The sequence below is a fragment of the Eurytemora carolleeae genome, unplaced genomic scaffold, assembly GCF_000591075.1.
Source record: "Eurytemora carolleeae unplaced genomic scaffold, Eaff_2.0 scaffold942, whole genome shotgun sequence".
In the NCBI taxonomy this organism is placed as follows: domain Eukaryota; kingdom Metazoa; phylum Arthropoda; class Copepoda; order Calanoida; family Temoridae; genus Eurytemora; species Eurytemora carolleeae.
In genome coordinates this window covers 32,964-54,727 of record NW_019396830.1, presented here as the reverse complement: position 1 = coordinate 54,727, position 21,764 = coordinate 32,964, and the positions used below count along the sequence as shown (strand labels likewise).

Sequence of the window (21,764 nt, the reverse complement as noted above, 5' to 3'; positions counted from 1 at the left end):
TATAATTTTACTTTTGAAATAATAATAAAGAAATGATTAATAGTGACACTTCATTCTAAAGATGTAAAATATAGAATAGAACATTTGCTTTATAGAAGGACCATTTTCATAGTTTTTTTATGATATAAATATTTTCAATTTTTACTCCATATTACATAGAAAAATTTTTCTTTTAAATTTAGAACAATCCCTTTAACTTGGTAAATATTAAGGCATGGAAGCGTACGGTTGCTTGGAAGACCGGGGTTAGACATTACTTTTCATCATGACTCCCGAAGGTAAAAAAAATTAGGTTTGATTTCCAAGTTAGTTTGTGATATTTTCATTGTTGGGGAATTCATTAAAACTTTTTGTGAAAGTTAAAAACAAAAGAAAAAACTTATAGTTTTTCCACCAATATGTTTTGTCTTATATCTCAAACGTTTGATTATATGCGGAATACAACACCAAAAATATGGACGCGGTACATAATTCAATTACAAGCAAAGTAAATATAAAGATATTATACTATACATAGATATCTTACATATCTCAAGTAAACAAATATTTATTTACAAGGTAATAAAATCATAAGTCAAATAACCTCTATTACATTTAGTCTAATACCTTTATTCAACATACAGTACATAATCATAAATTTAAATATAACAAAACAACAGTTAACTAGGAGGGAGATTCTCTTTATCAGCACTTACATACAGTACATAATCATAAATTTAAATATAACAAAACAACAGTTAACTAGGAGGGAGATTCTATTTATTCAACATACAGTACATAATCATAAATTTAAATATAACAAAACAACAGTTAACTAGGAGGGAGATTCTCTTTATCAGCACTTAACTATATGTGTAACACAACTGTTTGCCAACTAGCTAACAAAAGGAATCGGACCGGTCACATGGCTCAAAGGAATTGAGTCTTTGCCACAAACTCTGAATTTCTAATCACTATATCTTTGGAACCAAAAATTGTAGACCTTAGATATTTCAAACTATGAATTCTTTTAAATCAAATAATCTGAGTTTGAAATGTCAAAGGTTTACAAGATCGGGTTCTAAAGATATTAGGGTTTAAACATTTGATTTTGTTCCAAAGACTCAATTCCTTTGGTCAAATTGAAAACCTTGACCTAGAAGAGATTGTAATGGCATACCCCCCCCCCCCCATAGGTCAAGGAGCTTTTGAACACCTCCTTAGTTTCATGAATGAATAAAAGACTAGAAAACTAGACTACCAGAAAAAAGAGTTACATATTAGTTCGAATTTCTGATAATGAAAATGAAAACATAAAGATGTAATTATTTTTGAAATATTTTTTTGTCAGAAACAATTTCTTTCCACATAATTAATTTTTTTTTTTTCATTATTAAGACCAAGTTAATAGGATGAGCATACATGGACGACAATTGATTCTTTTGTTATTGCGAGAGATTAAACATGACTAAATTATAAAGAAAGCGATTAATAGTATACTAATTTAACTGTTTGGGCCTTGACCAATATTTGACCATTTAAACGTTAGTTTTTCGTGTTTTGTTCAAATGCTTTTTAAATGAAAAAGTAAATATGCAACCTAGATTGTTAAAAATAATTGTCAAACCCCATATTTAAAACACCATTAATTAAAATTCAAAATAGTGTGTAAACCCTGATGGAAAAGAAAAAGCTGTAAAAATGAATGTTTTCTCTTCAGTTTCAAGATTTTTTTCTTAAAGTTGATTTTTGGAAAAACTTATTTGTTTTTAAAAAGTTAAATGCTGATGAGTTCTGTGGGATGATGTGAGATGTTTGGTCTACCGTAAAATCCAGAGATAAATTCAAGGATACTCGGGGGGAGGAAAACTTAAGCTGCCAACTTTTCCAGAAGCAATTCTAAGTTGAAGCATTTCTCGAAATGTCTCCTTTAAACAATTAACACATCAATGTACGTACATGAGTAGAAAAAATGTCAGTGGAAAAGATTACATTGAGGAGGAGAGCTAAATAATGGATAACTTCTGTTTAATAATTTAGTCAGCAAAAAGTTCTATTATCTGAATCATCTATTTGACAGTCGACGAGAATTATAGTTTTTCTATTGGAAGCAAAAAGTATCTACAGTGAAACCCTAATAACGAATACATCGGAAGAATTTATCAAATGTCGTCTTGACAATTTTTCAATGAGTTTTATACTTTATTACGTAAATTTCAGTATTTGCGAAAATAAATAAATAGCCATGAATATGCGGGAACAGTTTTAAAGAGTTCCATATAATCACTTAATTAAAAAAACTAAATATCTGCAACATTCCATTATCAGAAAGTGAAGAATACGACATTTGATGAATTCTTTCGATGTATTCTTTATTTAGGGTTTCACTGTATAAAACATATATTCCTATTAATTTTCTCGTGCTTGGAACTATCATTTTTTTCTTTTCCTAATCAATACTTTTGTCTAATGAATAGTGTGTAGTATAATTAACATCGATACATTTTTTATAAGCTTGGTTTAGTGTGTTTCTAAGACTAAAAGAGTGACATTTGATCGTCGAACCATAAACAATCCACTGATCATAAATATTTTCGTTTTGATATCAATACAGTGTCAGTTACTAAAATGGTGATATAATACAATTTCAGTACCTGATCATTCGTTGGTATACACAGTATAAACCAACTATTATGTGTTGAACTACAGTATTGAAATATATGAATGTATTTGTATATATTAAGTGCTGTTATACAATTTCTAAATGTATTTATATATATCAAGTGCTGTGATACAACTCCTATATGTATTTATATAGATCAAGTGCTGTGATACAACTCCTATATATATTTATATATATTAGGTGCTGTGATACAACTCCTATATGTATTTATATATATTAAGTGCTGTGATACAACTCCTATATGTATTTATATATATTAAGTGCTGTGATACAACTCCTATATGTATTTATATATATTAAGTGCTGTGATACAACTACTATATGTATTTATATAGATTAATGCAGTGATACAACTCCTATATGTATTTATATATATTAAGTGCTGTGATACAACTCCTATATGTATTTATATAGATTAATGCAGTGATACAACTCCTATATATATTTATATATATTAAGTTCTGTGATACAACTGCTATGGCTGGTGAACACTGGTCAGCTGATATCTGCGTGTTGTGATGACACTATTTACCTTTGGGACGTGAGGTAGTAATTCATCTTATATTCTTTTAATTCATCTTATACTCATTTAAGTAATTCATCTTATATTCATTTAAGTAATTCATCTTATATTCATTTAAGTAATTCATCTTATATTCATTTACCAGAGAACGGGAACTTTGTGTTGGATGCTTATAATACGGATAGCTTGATCTCGATAACCACTGGGGGCACTTTTACTTTAGGGATCAATCTCTTCATTTCAGTTATTCCTCTGCTTTTCAAAGCTCCCTTCAATCTCTAATCAAAGCTTCCCCTTCAATTATTCAATGATTACTATGCTGTATATCGAATAAAGATTAAATTAATTTAGCTGATTAACAAAAGATCGAGATTAAGCATGCACAATACAAAAGCTCCCAGCTTAGAGGTCAAAATTGTCGTTTTCTAAATCCTACGATCAAATACTTGTCCTTATCTTTTGTTGTCAGAAATATTATGATAATTTTTATTGGATATCCCGCGAAGTCGAAACTCAGCAGAGATGAATATGATATTAGGGATCAAGCAATTATTCTTTAATTTAAAGTTGCCACTGTGGATATCGGGATCTGGGCACAAAATTTTCGACCTCAGAAAACAGTTAAATTGTCTTTGCAAAATAAGTAATGAAAATATAACAAGTTAACACCTTGTTTTGAATCTACGATTAGATCTTACTTCTGATTAAAATTAGAACCTGTTTATTTTTATAAAAAATAATTTGGATTTGTGAAGGTATTCAGACAATTTATAATGAAAAGAAAGAAATTTATAATGTATATATTAGCTTTTAAAATGTTAAAAAAAAATTTGAATTCCTATATCTTTATAAAAAATGTAAGCCTTTGATATTTTAGAATTCATAATTTGAAATATAAAAATCTACAACATCAGGTGGCAAAGATACAAGAGATGGAATTTAAAGAATTTGAGCCGCGGTTTAAATCTACCAAAACCCGGTTTAAATTTAGCGCCGGCTTAAATCTTGAAACATTTGATACAATTTGAAGTGAAACCAATCATATTTAAGCCGCGGCTTAAATTTAAACCGCCGCTCAAATTCTTTAAATTCGGCCAAAGGATATGAAAATTTGAGTGAGAGTAAAATATCTTGATCCAAATTCCAAACATCAATATGTAATATTATTATTTCAGGAAAAGTGAAATTGAATTATTGCAAAGTTTGCGATTCAACCGAGAAAGCATAACATGTATATATTCAGGTGGGAAAATTCAATAATAATTTCAAACTTTGGTAAAAATAAAAAATAAAAATATTTGCGTATTTTGTTCTTTCATGCAACAAATGCAAAATATATCTTCTTCTTTTTTAATTAGGATAAGCACATAATTAATTCGTATGTTTTGCATCGTACTAATTACAAACATTTGTTTCTTAAAGGGACTAAAGTTGTAATTAAAAGTGACCCTCTAGTTATAAAGTGGCATGTCGGATTCAAATCGGTACCCTTTGACCCAGGAATGAATGAGATATCATAGTGTTTCTATCTTAAAGTTGGTTATTTTCAAATGTGGTTTCTATGTTTAAGGGATTTGCGGATTTTCGCAACAACTATATCTTTCTGATTGATACTCAAATAATGGTTTAAAGGGCGGCCGTTGTTAATCGGACATATCATTTGAGAGTAGGAGGGTTAATCAATTTCACGTCTATAATCCCTTTAACCTATTTTAAAATTTATAATCTGGCTGTTTTTTGTGATATAACATGATTTTGTGATATAACATGTTTTTGTGATATAACATGTTTTTGTGATATAACATGTTTTTGTGTATAATAACATACATAAAGGATGAATGATACATACATTCATTTATTATACTTGTATTTGAAATTGTCCAGGCTTCATTATATATAATAAGAATACAGTTAATGATGGACCAATAATAAATATTCCATGTGCTTTTTTAGAAAAAAAAAACTATTTATTTCCTAATAAATATTGATTTCTCGGTTTTGGGTAATCTTTAAAAAAGTATTAAGGGCACATGGAATATGCCAGCCCCCACAAAAAGATTGGGGTTTTTTGGTTCAGCCTTGTTGACTAATGTACATGCAAATAAACAAACAAGGCAATTTTGATCAAAATTTAATCGTACTTCTTTTTTCTATACTAACAATTATAGTTAGACCCATAATACTGTTGTATAGGAAGACGACAATTAAAAGGGTTGTAAAGGAAAAATGAAAGGGGGTATAGGCTGAATCCTGAGCATTTCAGGAATTAGTCGAGACCTAAAAGAGTTACATCTGATGTTCCTGTCTCGAGAAATTTATATAAAACTGTGTCAAAATTATACCAAAACTTATAATGTAAAATTTAATGTAAGGTTCTAATTTTTTAAATAGATCATATTCAGCAAATACGCAAACAATTTGAAAACGACGATATACCTGAGGAGCCTGAAAAATTCAGGTTTGCTCCTATTATTAGAGACTGAGACACGTGACAATAATACTGCACTGTCATTGGTGGGAGTTCTGGTCACGTGACACGGACGTATTAATTACATTATTAATTGTATCTATTAAAAATGAAAAATTATTAAATTCAAATAATAATGGGAGCAAATCTGAGATTTTCAGGCTTCTCTGGGATATCGTCGTTTTCAAATTGGTTGCGTATTTGCTGAATATGATCTATTTAGAACTTAGAACCTTACATCAAATTTTACATATATATATATGTTTTGGTATAGGTTTGACAAAGTTTTATATCGATTTCTCGAGACAGGAACATCAGATAGAACTCTTGCCTCGATCAACCCCTGAAATGCTCAGGTTTCAGCCTATACCTCCTTTCATTTTTCCTTTACAGTCCCCTTAAACAATAATTAAGTGTCTTTTATGTTGTTACAATTCAAATAGTTTAACTTATTATATCACATATAAATTAAAATGGGTCTGTTCACACTGCACAAATGTTGTTGCTCATGTTCAATGGACTCTTTGTTGTCAAAGCTTGAGTCTAAAAATAGTTTTCTGGTTATTTTATATTTTTATATAGCAAATAGGATTACCAGTACTCAATAGCTTTAAAAATAACTTATAAAGTGAAATGGATCTGTAAGCACTACAAAACTGTTGTGTTTAATGTTCATAGGACTTTTTAAAATCATAACTTGAGTCTAAAAGTCTTCTACCTTTTCTAAAGATTTTGTAATATATATTTAGTTTAATTAATTAGTTACAGTTCTCGTAGGGACTGTCAAGAATAATTATAATTAACGCTTTTAATTAATTTCATGGAGAACATGAACTCTCTTATAATATTTTTAAATAAATATGAAGTATACTCAAAATAAAACTATGTGCTCCCTTTTAAACAGAAACCAAAATTTTGCCCCGTTACTGGTTCAGCTTTGTGACCTCGAATGGAAAACAAATTATCCGGTTACAAGATTGAAATTCAAAACATTTTTCTTCTTTTCAGTAGCTCTTCAATTATAGAAGTTATAAATAAAAATATATAAGATTCCAATCTTACGTGAAAGAAATTGAGTCTTTGCAACAAACTCTGATTTTCTAGTCCTTGCATTGTCCCAACCAAATGTCGTAGACCTTAGATATTTCAGACTATGAATTATGTTAGCTTAACTTATCTAAGTTTGAAATATTAAATGTGTACAACATCAGGACGCTAAGATATTGGAATTCGAAAATTTAAGTTTGTGGCAAAAACTCAATTCCTTTACTTTAGTTTGACGTCAACATTTCATACAAATATTTTAATATAATTATTTCCTATCAAACCTAGAACACTTCCGCGCAGTTGAATAGTTTAGACAGTGAAGTTATTCTAAATAGATGATAATGATATTCGTGTAGGGATAGATATATATTCCAATATATTCTGATACATACCGATATATTCTCATATATACTGATTTATTCTGATATGTCCTGATTTATCTCGATGTATCCTGATTTATCCCGATATATCCTGATTTATCCCGATATATCCTGATTTATCCCGATATCCTGATTTATCCCGATTTATTCCTATATATCCTGATTTATCCCGATATATTCCGATATATCCTGATTTATCTCGATATATTCTTATATATCTCGATATATTCTGATTTATCTCGATTTATTTTGATATATCTCGATATATTCTGATATATCTTGATAAATCTATACAGTATACAATAAAGACGCTTTTCCATTTTAATTTTGATTTCTACCAAGCTTTTAAACAGCTTGGATACAAATAAAAATGGAAATAAAGAGAATCTGTCAATTAAAAGTTGTAATTGAGTTTGTCTTCAATGTATTGATACAAATACCTACCACTATAGGTATACACAGTTTTAAATAATTCTAATATTCAGCTTTACGGTCGAAATGGATGTATGTGGGAACAGACAAAGGAAATGTTCATGTTATGAATCTAGATTCTTTCAGTCTTTCCGGGTAAGCATTTTTTCACATTTTTCATGAGGATTTAAAATTCAATTTTTTAAATCTTGATATTCAGGTATTCTATAAGTTGGAACAAAGCTATAGACATGATGCAGAAAACTCATCCTGGTTGCGTCACTCATTTATCAGGTTCAAATCTTTAATATCTTTAATATCTTTAATATCTTTAATGACTTTAATATCTTTAATATTTTTAATATCTTTAATTTTTAATATCTGTAATATCTTTAATATCTTTAATGACTTTAATATCTTTAATATTTTTAATATCTTTAATTTTTAATATCTGTAATATCTTTAATATCTTTAATATCTTTAATATCTGTAATATCTTTAAAATCTTTAGTATCTTTAATATCTTTAATATCTTTAATATCTTTAATATCTTTAATATCTTTAATATCATATCTTTCATATCTTTCATATCTTTCATATTTTTCATTTCTTTCATATCTCTCATATCTTTCATATCTTTCATATCTTTCATATCTTTCACATCTTTCATATCTTTCATATCTTTCATATCTTTCATATCTTTCATATCTTTCATATCTTTCATATCTTTCATATCTTTTATATCTTTTATATCTTTTATATCTTTCATATCTTTTATAACTTTCATATCTTTCATATCTTTCGTATCTTTCGTATCTTTCGTATCATAATTTCTTAATTCAACATTTCTTTATTAATATTTGAAAACCCAATTTGATTTGACCATTCAACAGTTTGTGGGCAAAACTTTCAATTATTCATCTATTCTGTCGAAAACACTAATTGTGTTTATTTTGATATGTGAAAACAGAGAGTTGATTATTTTGATATAACTTTATATGATTTACACAGGAAAGATACAAAAACATGATTTGTGAATCGCAGAAAAAAAGACAATATAAAAGAATAATTAGTTCAGAAAGCATGTCCTTTTTTACCTGGGTATTTATCCAAAGAAATCCTTGTAATAGATTTGATTAATGTCAAACCCTGATTGCGGTTCAGTGTTTTTAGAATAATAGTTTTAGTAGGTAAACAATCATGGTGGAAGGATTTCTGGTTGAGGTTTATGATTTGTATTTTGTCTTTTCGCGTCCATAGTTTAGAAACTTAATTACGTCCAAGTGAATTTAAAAAAAAAACAATTACTGAATGGGGTTTTAACATAAACATAAACAAAATAAAGTGAAAGGATGATACAAGTTTTTGTGGAAAAAAATATGGCTAACATTTTTCTTATTAAAACAAATTATTAGTTGGTAAGATCTAACTTAGTTTGAAAACAAGGATTGAGTTGTCTATAAGATTACCCCTATTATTGCAAAAGGATTGAGTTGTCTATAAGATTACCCCTATTATTGCAAAAGGATTGAGTTGTCTATAAGATTACCCCTATTATTGCAAAAGGATTGAGTTGTCTATAAGATTACCCCTATTATTGCAAAAGAAATTTTGTGATAACGTAAATTTAAAATGACTTTCTTCCCTTAATCGCATATTAAGTTTTTGCCTTAAAACTTAGCGCCCGTACAAATTGAGAAAATTGCAACATTGCAACAATCAATTTAATTTCAAACAAATCATTCAGATATTACAACCTATAGTCATCGATTATCTTTCGCCACATTTGTATATAGTTTATATGTTATAATATTTTTTAATCAATTTGTTTTGAATTTGATTATTTCTCTTGTTGCTTGCGCATCTATCTAAGAATGCCGCGAACCACTCACATTTTTCGAAATCCGTTAAAACGTATTCTAAAAAAATAAAATATTATAAAATATAAACTATATACAAATGTGGCGAGAAAGATAATCGATGACTATAGGTTGTAATATTTGAATGATTTGTTTGAAATTAAATTGATTTTTTACGTTCTAAGTTGTATGTCGCAATTTTCCGAATTTGTGTGGGCGCTAAGTTATTCGGTATGAGACGTCTTTAACAATTTTCTCCTTATAGACGCAACAGATAGAAGTAAAATTAGTAGCGATCAAAAGCGCTTTTTTTTATCGTATTAAGCCTATACCCCCTTTAATTTTTCGCGAACACTCCCTTTAAAAATCTATATATTAATCAGAGCTGCAATAACATTTAGTTTTGGAACAAACTTCCTCTGAGCTGGGGACCCTTGTTTCGTGTAGAGATGGTGCTTGTTCCCGATCTTTTGTTAATCTGCAGATTGATTTAATCTTTATTCGATATACCGCATGGATTGTATCCAGTTAAGGCTCAGGGATTGAAGGAAGCGTTGATCAGGGGTGAATTACTAAAATGAAGATATGGAAAGATATAGCTTTTATAGATCCGAAAATAATTTTTTTTTCCCACAGTGGATATCGAGATCAAGCGATTGAGATAACGTGTATTCCAACTCAGAAGTTCCCAGCTCTGTTCTTATTTGAGGGAAGGGGCTCCCCCTGCCCCTTTAATTTTTTTTATCATTATAAAACTTTAATTTCTCTCACTTTCAATTCTCCAAATATATCTTTTGTTTTCATTTTTCGGAATTCTTTTCATAGATCTTCAATAGATTTATAATTAACGAGAATTAGAAAATTAGAAAAATCTCCCAGATTCGAGATGATGGAAAATATTTGTTGAAATATTTCTCTCAAGATCATTGTGAAAATTTTAACTTTATTTCTATATTTTCCTAGTTTCATATCTTCATATGCAGGGATATTTCCTTTTCTGCAGGAAATATCCGGAAACTTTGAGATGTTTAAATATTCTCAACTTGATCTTTCATCTAGTCATCCAATATTCTCCACTTGATCTTTCATCTGTAGTCATCCAATATTCTCCACTTGATCTTTCATCTAGTCATCCAATATTCTCCACTTGATCTTTTATCTGTTTTCATTCCATATAACTAGACTCTCAGTACTTTCTTCAACCAATATAACTAGGCTATCAGTACTTTTTTTCAACTAATAATACTAGAAATTCAATCGGCTGATATTTAATTTTTTATATGTTCAGTGAACCCGGCTGATTTTTTATTTTTCATTTGTTCAGAGAACCCGGCTGATTATTAATATTTTCATATGTTCAGAGAACCCGGCTGATTTTTTACTTATTTATATGTGCAGAGACCCAGCTGATTAAAAAAATTCATTTGTTCAGAGAACCCTTATTATTATTTATTTTTTCATAGTTCCAAGAATCCGGCTAATTATTCATTTCATCATATGTTCAGAGAACCCAGCTGATTCCTCTAAGCTGCTGATAGGGTTTGAGACTGGATCACTCTGTCTGTGGGATCTCAGTAATAAAAAAGGAGACCAGAGGTAGGATCAAATCTTAAATATTTTTAAATATCAAATTCGCTGACATTAGATTTTAGATATATTTTTTCCCTTACGGTGTCAAAAATATGTAAAAATTTCAAATTTCAAGATTTTGATCTTTATTATCAGTAATGCATTAAATTAATTTTCGATTCATAAAATTTTCCAGGCTGGATTATAATAAAAAATTACGTTCGATGAATCACACTATCCAACTGGTTTTTATCTTTCATTTTACCATTTATCTGACTCCTTATTTCTCCCTTTCTCTGAAATAAGTTAAAAATAAATTATTTTAAATTAATCAGTATCTTTTTAGATATTCGTACAATAAAAAGTTCACCTCTGTCAGCTGGCACTGGGAGGGTCGGCAGTTTGTTTGCAGTTGTTCTGATGGATCCTTGGTCACGTGGCAGCTTAGACCAACAGCTGGTAAACCAAGCGCCGTCATTTTCCCACACAAGGAATATTTATTCTTCAAGAAAACTCGGATTTTGAAATAACAAAAATGATGCGTGGTTGAGTGCCACCCTTGGGAAACAAAGATCATTTGAGTCAAATCTCTTGAAAGTTTATCTTTTCCCTTTCTTGAAGAGAGTTCAGACTACTTTAAAAAAGAATTGATGTTGAATTTCTTGAAAAAAAAATTCTAAAAAATTGCAATATATATTTTTATAATCAAAGCTATTTTTTTCAATCCCACTCACCTGAAAATATATTATTATCCATTAAATGAAGTTCAAAAATTAAATCGAAGAAAAACTGATCCGAATTTTGTATAAAAAGCTTATATTTCTAAATAAAAGCTGACGTCAAGAGAAATTGAAAAGAAAGTTTCTAGTTTCCTACATTTTATCTGAAAATATAGTTTTTACTTTATAAAATGATTTTTTGATATCTGGGCATATTGAAGTTTTAAAAAATTCAAATTCAGTTAAAAATTCAAATTTTGCGTTCAAATTAAAAATTTGAAAAATACAATAGATTTTGTCCACTAGATTTATCTTTTTTACTTTTGAGTTTTAGAACAATTGTAATTATTATTTCTATTTTTTTTATTTCCACTTTTACCTTTTTGATAATAATGACAATAATATTAATACTAATTATAATTGCAGATTTCACTTCCTTATGAATCCTTATATTAATGTTAATAATGATAATAGGCCAATCTAAGAATAAATGCTTATGCAGAAGAAAGGGGATGAGGTAGAGGATATGGCTTCTATTGATAAGGTTAGATTTATCTATTTTTCTAATTATATATTTGCATGTTCTCCTAATACATATACTTAATTGCAGATGGGGCAGGGAGGGAGGATGGAGGGATATAAACAAAACAAAACATTTAAAAGATGTATAACTAATTTTCTACATTTTTAAACTTGTTCCCTTCAGCTTTAGATATTCAAGAAAATTTTACAATAATTTTCATTGGGGATCAAAAATTCATATTTATATTTTTATGCATATTTCCTTTATTTTTGAAGGGAAACCTAAAAAACTTCTTAGTTCAAAGTTTTGCCAACGGTTTTTGAACACTGAACGGAATAATTTATTTAGTGCTTGATCTGAAAGGGTTGATTAAGAATGTTTATAGATTCTTTACATAGATAATTTGTAAGCGAACCTTGTTTATACAGATCAAGGTTGTATAATAAATTATACAACCTCAATGTACGGAAAATGTCGTCTCCTAAGATAGATAGATAAAAAACCATATGTGAGTCCAGTTCCGTAGCCAGAATATTTTCAGAGGGGGTACATAAAGGGCGCAGTGATATATGGTTGTTTTTATTACATTGTCAATGCACACCATAAAGACTAACCTTTTAACAAGTGTATTTTAGTGTCTGAAACGTTTCAGTTTACATATACATTATATATAAAAAATTAATGGTACTTTAGCTTAGGGAAAAAATTCATTATTTAAAATCAATGCTGTTGTCCCTCGGCCTCATCATGATAATATGAAGATGAATAAAAAATAATACTAATTTTTTAATATTTTGTTTAAAAGAGTTTATTTATTGGCATTGAGACATTCTTAGTGAATTTTAGAGTACTCAAAAAAAAAACTCTTCTACTTTGACTAAAAATGACAAATATCTTCGCCCAAAATAAAGCTCCCAAAAATGGCTATTATATTCCAAAATAAATGGATGAATTTTTTCCTTTTAAGGATGTTTTACTTTGTATAAGTTCTTGATTTCAGACTCTACACACACAGACACACTTTTAATGAGTAACACACAATAAGATTATAATTTGGTTTGGGAAGGGAATCAATTCTTACACGGGCTATATAATTGATAACTAGATTTTAGAAAATTATGAGAAACAATTTCTTTTATATGGGACTAGGGGGAGGGGTGCAAATTCGTCATTGAACCCCCTTTGAGAAGAAAGGGGGGTGCACCGTCCCCCTGCACCCCCCCCTGGCTACGGGCCTGCATATGACGTCACTGATTATAGATTCAAGGGTGACGTCATATGAGGTTTTTATCTATCTATCTTGGGAGACGACATTTTCCGTACATTGGAGCGCTTCGAGAGTAACCGACCTTATTATACAACCTTGATACAGTTAAAGGAAAGTTGAACAATCCCTGAACGGAAATAGAATACTGCAATGCAGGAGACATTAGTTCCAAAACAAACACTTGGCCCATTTCTAACACTGAGTGTTAAAAATTAGCACAAATTGAAAGACTAGGTTTTTGGGATCCCGGCCTATATCCAGATTAAAAGTCAATAATAGAAACTATAACCAACATTTTATTAAACATGACGAGGAAAACAAATCAATTCACAATTTTAAACTTTTTTTTAAATCAAAATTATAATAGGAGTTTTATATTAAATCTCTTGACAATGTTAGATTTTCCATTTTTCGAACATATCATGAATTTGAAACATTGTCGCGTTTTCGAGACAAAACCCACTTTCACGTTTTTGAGTATAATCCTCAATTCAAAACAAAACTCACTTACATAACTTACAAAATAAATAACAGAAAACAAAAAATTTTCTTATGACGACTAAATTAACTTCTGAATTCTTTCTAGAATCTAAGTTTCCACATTTTATCTAAATTAGAGAATCTGAGCTGGGAACTTTAGAATGGTGGATATCGGGATTAATGCTTAATCCACTCTTTTGCTTAATCTCCAGATTAAATATTGCTTATATTCCTCATGAACTTAATCTCCAGATTAATTAACAGATCGGGATTAAGGATATCACATTCTAAAGTTTTCAGCTCAGGATATGTTCCAAAAACGCGACATGAGCTGAAATCCGGTAATTGTTTCAAAATAGGGATTTTTCCGAAAATGAAATCAAGAATCATCAAAAACTAATTCTCACACATTATTAGTTTAAAATTGACATTTATTGTTTCAATGTATAGTTTTAGCCATTTTTTGTAAATATATGGTGTAATTTTGTTCTACTCGACTTGGATTTAAAGATATATACTCTTGAAAAAGATAACTTTGCAGATTTGGCCCATTTCTAACACTCAGTGTTAGAAATGGGCCCAGTGTTAGTTTGGAGCTAATATCCCCTGCAATGTGTGCAGTATATAGCACACAAGTAGGGATTTGGAAATATTACAGACAGTCAAATTCTTTATACAAAAAAAAGAAGATTTTCATAGCTAATATGTTTTTTCAAGTCTAAACCGTCAAAACGCGAAAAGATATCGACCCGGGAAGATTAAGCTAACCAGAGCTGGGAACTTTTGAATGGTGGATATCGGGATTAAGGCTTAATCCACTCTTTTTCTTAATCTCCAGATTAACATAATCTTGCAAGATTATCTTAAAAGTGTATGAAAAACGATAAAATTCAAATTAATATTTAATCATCTGAGAAACTGTAGCAGCCAATCAGAGAAAAGCGGGCAACCAATGAGAGAACAGAAATATTCTCATTGGAGAAAACAATTAACGGATATCCAAGGAGAGAGAAAAAGAGTGGATTAAGGACTAAAATGAAAAGTTTCCACAGTGGATATTCGGATCAAGAAGTTAGGATTAAAGTTTATCCATTCTAAAGTTGTCAGCTCAGATTATTTTCAATTCGAAATGGATAATCCAAGTGATTTGTCTGTCTTTCAAAACTGAAAAAGGAAAGAATTGCTAACTGTTTCCTTGTGTAGGTTGAGTGGGTGGTGAGTAGAGATGGAGAATCCTATTTTATATTTTCTGGAGGATTACCCCAGGATGTTACAGGAGCACAACCGAGTATTACAGTAATGCAGGTATATGCTTTATACTGTACACTGTACTGGACACATGTAATAAAAAACATTATTATTAAGACAACTCTTATAGAATGTAATGTATTAAGTAATGCTGGTTAATTGCATAGTAACTCAATATACTGATGGTGTAAACCTTTGATATGTTAACCTTATAAGATTTGAACCAACAGAATTCATAGTTTGAAATATCAAAGGTTTATGACATCGGGTTTCCACGATATAGGGATTGAGTTTAAAACATTTGCTTTTTTTCCAAAGCACGTCAATAAGAAGAGTTTTGACTGAAATCGTGTAAGATTGCAATCTAACGGGAATATTTTAATTTAACGTGCGACTTATACAAGATGTACTCGTACTGGTGTTAGCAGGTAGTGCAGTACGTATTTACTATGTGCTCTAAGTGCCTTGTACGATTGTAGGAAACCCATTCAAGTTTACATAAACAAACCATTAAACTGAAATCTAGCAGTTTTTTAACCTTAAACACATTGTTTCAGGGTAAGAATGTAACAGTATTGGAAATGGAGTTCTGTGTTTTAGACTTTTTACTGATAACAGATAGTGTATACAGGTTAGTAACAGATAGACAAACACAGACACACTTTTAATGAGTAACACACAATAAGATTATAATTTGGTTTGGGAAGGGAATCAATTCTTCCACGGGCTATTCAGTACTTTCTTCAACCAATATAACTAGGCTATCAGTACTTTTTTTCAACTAATAATACTAGAAATTCAATCGGCTGATATTTAATTTTTTATATTATACAGGTTAGTAACAGATAGTATATACAGGTTAATAGCAGATAGCATATACAGCTTAGTAACAGATAGTGTATACAGGTTAGTAACAGATAGTGTATACAGGTTAGTAACAGATAGTGTATACAGGTTAGTAACAGATAGTGTATACAGGTTAGTAACAGATAGTGTATACAGATTAGTAACAGATAGTGTATACAGGTTAGTAACAAATAGTGATTTGGAAATATAAAATGAAATGTAAGGGAAATTGTAAATAATGATTTCATCATTTTTGTAAAGGCTTAATTACTAAGGTACCTTAATAAATTAGCTTTTCTTCTTTTTTGAAACAAATATATTATGTTCCTTGAACACTGCAGTGCTCGGACCCTTTTTTCCGCCCTGGCTATGGCACTCTGTTTTCTTCTTCCTGAAATAGATACTTAAACCAGCCAAATACATTGGTCGAAAACATGCTTAATTCATCTATTAATTAAATTTTCTAGGCGTGTTTTTTTTAATTGATAAAACACGTTTGGACTAAAGTTAACCCTAATCCGAATTCAACCTAATCCGAATACAACCTAGTCCGAATACAACTTAGTCCGAATACACCTTAGTCCGAATACAACCTAGTCCGAATACTACCTAGTCTGAATACACCCTAGTCTGAATACACCCTAGTCCGAATACACCCTAGTCCGAATTCACCCTAGTCCGAATACACCCTAGTCCGAATACAACCTAGTCCGATTACAACCTAGTTCGAATACACCCTAGTCCGAATACAGCCTAGTCCGAATACACCATAGTCCGAATACACTCTAGTCCAAATATAACCTAGTCCGAATACACCCTAGTTCGAATACAACCTAGTCTGAATACACCCTAGTCCGGATACAACCTAGTCCAAATACACCCTAGTCTGAAAACACCCTAGTCCGAATACAACCTAGTCCGAATACACCCTAGTCCGAATACACCCTAGTCCGAATACACCCTAGTCCGAATACAACCTAGTCCGAATACAACCTAGTCCGAATACACCCTAGTCCGAATATACCCTAGTCTGAATAGACCCCATTTCAAACATACAATAGTCAATTTTTTCCCTTAATAAAACAATGGCCACCCTAATTCCATGTTATACAAAAAACCTTTAAAAAAAAATTTTTTTTCGAGAGAAGATATCACTTTCCTCACTCTCTAATCCTTATTTGCTTGTAACCTGATGTCAAAGACCATTATATATTTCAACCCATGTATTTTTCTAGATTATATAGTCAAAATTTTACATACCTAAGGTTAACATTATCAGATTGCAAAGATATAGGAATTAGACAATTTATATTCAAGACAAGTGATCAGTATAGATTTTTCCTTTTATTTTAATGCACGAGTTACAGTGTACACTGTACACGCTTACACAATTACATAAATATATTCTCTTACATAACAAAACACTGTACAGCGTTACGCTTACACAATTACATAAATATATGCTCTTACATAACAAAAAACTGTACAGCGTTACGCTTACACAATTACATAAATATATGCTCTTACATAACAAAAACATCAACCTTGTTGTTAAAGGGATTGCGGTTCACTTAATATTACGCTTACAGTCCAATTAATTGGTCACAAATTCATTTAGTTCATATTTGTTCACTTTATTCAGAAAAGGATCTGTTACAGAAATACTACAAGAGAGCGCTAATTTCTTTCTGAAAGCTCCTGTTCCTGAAAAGTAAAATTTGCTAGAATCAGCTTTGCCAATGTTAATTTACAGTTTAAAAGGAAAAGTGTTCAAATTTGTACTTAATTTTAATGCTTTATTTATTTATTTATATGTAGATTAGTCTAAACATTAAAATATTTAACATTAATTGTGATTACTGGATTATTTGCTTTTGGTTATTGTGGTTACCTTTTTTGTCCAAAAAGAAATGATATGACACATCAGCTTGATCCAAAGCTCTCAAGCAAAAATTGATGAAATTTCTGTCATGTTCTTACTAAAAAACTAAATCTGAAAACAAGTGCATTTGAGTTCTAAAGTGTATATGTCCATGGCACAATAACAAAAAGTGAGTAGGAGAGGTAAAATTGGATAATTCATATGAAGAATTTAAAAAGTTTTAAATAAAAGGTCAAGATTCAGAAAAGATCGTAAATTAGGTCTATTGGTGTATGATATGTGGGTTAGTTATGTGAAAAAAAAGCTGAGTAATTGCAATAAAATTTGTCATACAGTGCTCCCCAAAAAAATACCTACAGTGTAATTTACTCAACTACATTCCACTATTCTAGTGACCACTGTATTTACATAAATTATCATATTATCGTTTGAAAGCATGAAAGCTTTAAAATTAGTTTGTTGATATCTGGTTTTGTTACAATTTTATCAAATATTTTTGATGCTTTGATAAACTTTTTCCGATCTCAATGTTTTATTATCAGGAAATTCGAATTTTGAAAAGGACTGTTTGTGAAAAATAGAAAGAGGGGTAAATGAACGGATGAACTAAGATAAAAATATTAATTGATTTGTACTTTTTCATTTTATCATTGTTGTTGTAATTTCAAGTGACCTTCTTGAACCGAATGTAGAAAATATCGTCGTTTCTAGCTTGAAAAGGTTTAAATTCCAAAAAGGAACTCCATTGTTTCTGTAAGTAGAAATACGCAAGTCACTTTTGTAAAGAAAACATAATTCAAAATAATTAAATTTTAAAAACTAGCCTTTTAAGGGGCTTTGCGCCCAAAATTTTTCAAAATTTAATGAAAATTGAATTTTGATGGAGACAAATATTTGAAATTTTGATCATTCAAAAACAGTCCTGGGGCCACGCGAGGTCCCACACAAAATTTGGGCCTGATCGGTTTAGCCGTTTTGAAGTTTATTGGATACAAACAAACAGACAGAAGACAAGCTAAACTTATATATAGAAGAAATATTGATAGCTCCTTTATTCTTCATCAACGCTTTTAATTGTACTGTTTTGAATCGTACATGCCACTCCTCAATATACGGAGGCTTACTTGAAATTACACTTACAGTCCCTTAAAAAAGTGTATGATATATATATGTGCTTATGATAAATCAAATATAGAAATATAGACAAAAATAAGATATGTTGATTCATGATTTAATAATGGTCAATTTACACTTAACATTTACATTTTTGTTAACACTCCCTTTAAAAATATATAAAATTTTTGCTAACACTCTCTGTGAAAAATATTGAAAAATTTTGTTATCACTCCCTATTAAAAAATATTATAAATTTTTGTTAACACTACCTATAAAAAATATTACAAATTTTTGTGAACACTCGCTATAAAAAATATTATAAATTTTTGTTAACACTTCCTATTAAAAAATTTTGAGGTTGGCTTTATTTTTAAACAAAGTTTCATACTTGTAAAACATTTTTACTTTCAAGTACATTGCATAAACTTTATAAATCTACCAGATTTTAAAGAAAAGTTTAAATCGAGGAATTTATTAAGTTTTAGATTTTTGTACTTTGATGTAGTAAGTTTAAACTTGAATTTTCTAAACCCTTTAACTTTGCAACCTGATGATACGCGTAAACCTTTGACATTGAAAACTTTGACTTTTAGATAAGTAGATACCAGTTTGATATATCACGCCATTAGGTTGTTAAGGTATAAGGTTTAGAAAATTAGAGTTTGTGGAAAATTTTAAGTTCTTTTATTAAGAGTGTTACTAATCTATTAATTTATTTCTAAATTACACTCCCAAGATGTTATGTGTTCTGGGTCAACAATATATTCAAACCAATAAAATAGAAAAATTCTTTAAACTCTTTCTAATAGATTTATTTTGTTAAGATCTGAGATTTCGAACCCTGAATCAATCTTGGTGCTGCTGACCAATGACCTGGTGGCTATAGACTGCCGGGCAACTGGGTTGCCCAGCTACGAAAATCCTTATGCAATGGATTTTCAGGTAAATAAATAAATAAATAAATAAATAAATAAATAAATAAATAAATAAATAAATAAATAAATAAAATAATCATAATAAATTAAAGACATGCATTGGGTTTTTGTCACATTTTAATCTATCCAAATTGCTTATCATACCCAGATAGTCAGTAAGCCGTTACTTTTGGGCACTTTACCCCATCAAATTAAACAATTTTGTATTTTTTATTTTTTTGTTGGATATGTTAAAACCACACTTTGTTTTCGGCCAGTGAGTCAGTTCTTAAACCAATCATAAATCTTCCCTTCTATTCCATTAGCTTTCATTTTAGCAAGAAGTTTATCATTGGGGACAGACAGTATTGAATGCTTTTGTAAAATCTTAGTAAAGAGTTTCCTTTATCAACTTCAGAATTATGTCTTAAAAACTTTCAATAAGTTGTTTAAGTGGACTTTAAATGGATTGCAAAATTATCTATGGTTTTGACCTTTCACTTAGTAAAACGTTTCACTGTTTGTTTTTTTCTTTTTCGGTGAGTACAGATAAAATTGTCGGAGATTGTTTTAGTTTGGAACTTCTCCGAGAGATGTTTTGGTAAAAACGACTTACAGGGGGGAGGGGGGGTAGAAGTTAGATTTATGGTCAACAAGCTTATAGCGAAGTGTGTCGCTCTATAATCCTGAACTATTTGTGATCACATAGTATTGTGTGTATAATCCTATAATGTAGTGTGTAATGTAAATGTCCTTATTAGATTGCTGCAGATGTCTTTAAACTAAAAGTACGCATCAAGAAAAGTCTAACGAAAAGGTTTTAGTTTAATGTTTAAAAGAAAAATTAAGTTACTCATAATCCCGTTTGCAAGTGGGCACTTTAGAATTTTAAGCAAAATATTATCCCAATTAAACACTGTACAGTGTACAGCTTAAGGAAAAAATATAAACTGTAGTATAACAAAAGATCGAGATCAAGCATTAATCATCTAAAATAAAAGAGTTCCCAGCTTATAGTGCTTAGAATATAGAATAATGTTGGTATCTGATGGTAGGCTGGCAAAATGTCGGTTGTCCGTTGCGTGAAAATTACATATAAAAGATCAAAAACCCAGGCTACAATTTTGATTTAGTAAAGTCATCTTGAAACTGTAGAATGGATGTAGGACAACCCTAACAGTTTGATTTGATTTGATTTGATACATTTTGTACATACATGTATAAAAATATATGTACTAGCAGAAGTGCCTGGCGTCGCCCATCAAGTAAAAAAATCGAATATCTATATAATAAATCTCTTTGCTAATCAAATATACCCATGGTAACAAAGGCTAAAAAAATGTTTTGTTTCAAACTTCGAATGTTTTTATTTCACAAATGCCGGGCACTTCAACTAGTCTTAATAATAAAACTCTTTGCTCATATATGTCAGCTAAAGCTGACCAAACGGCTGGACCGGATGGCGGTCATTTTTTGAGGAAACCTTGATTACCCCAGGGTAGCATAGGCTTGTATATATGTAAATATATATAAGCGAAGAGCTTTATAATATGACATGTATTATAGGACATATATACCGTTAACATACTGTTCAGTATACAATGTATTGTATAGTTTACAGTAAATAGGGTACAGTGTTACTCAGTGTGAAGTGGCCTCAGCGCGTTTTGTGCAAAAGTTTAGGCTGGCTGGATACATGTGTGCGATAATCTTCTGTCAACATTTGTGTATAGCAAATTGTAGACAACGTACATTGTGCATGTATATTTAGTAGAGTGCGGTAACCTACTGTACAGTATACATTGTACAGTACACAGTGTACATTTATATATATATAAGGAGAGAGAAAAA

The 21,764-nt window shown here is 30.0% G+C and overlaps 1 protein-coding gene across 1 annotated transcript in view; it reads left to right on the top strand.

Annotated features, from left to right (window-relative positions):
• LOC111709161 (syntaxin-binding protein 5) overlaps positions 1-21,764 on the top strand; it is a 46,594-nt gene that overhangs the window by 12,201 nt on the left and 12,629 nt on the right. The window contains exons 7-17 of the mRNA XM_023482769.1: positions 213-278; positions 3,122-3,208; positions 4,361-4,428; positions 7,565-7,646; positions 7,711-7,784; positions 10,855-10,945; positions 11,265-11,409; positions 12,140-12,181; positions 15,111-15,212; positions 15,713-15,786; positions 19,824-19,941. Of these exons, the coding sequence (XP_023338537.1) occupies positions 213-278; positions 3,122-3,208; positions 4,361-4,428; positions 7,565-7,646; positions 7,711-7,784; positions 10,855-10,945; positions 11,265-11,409; positions 12,140-12,181; positions 15,111-15,212; positions 15,713-15,786; positions 19,824-19,941 (949 nt within the window). The remainder of the gene's footprint in view (positions 1-212; positions 279-3,121; positions 3,209-4,360; positions 4,429-7,564; positions 7,647-7,710; positions 7,785-10,854; positions 10,946-11,264; positions 11,410-12,139; positions 12,182-15,110; positions 15,213-15,712; positions 15,787-19,823; positions 19,942-21,764) is intronic.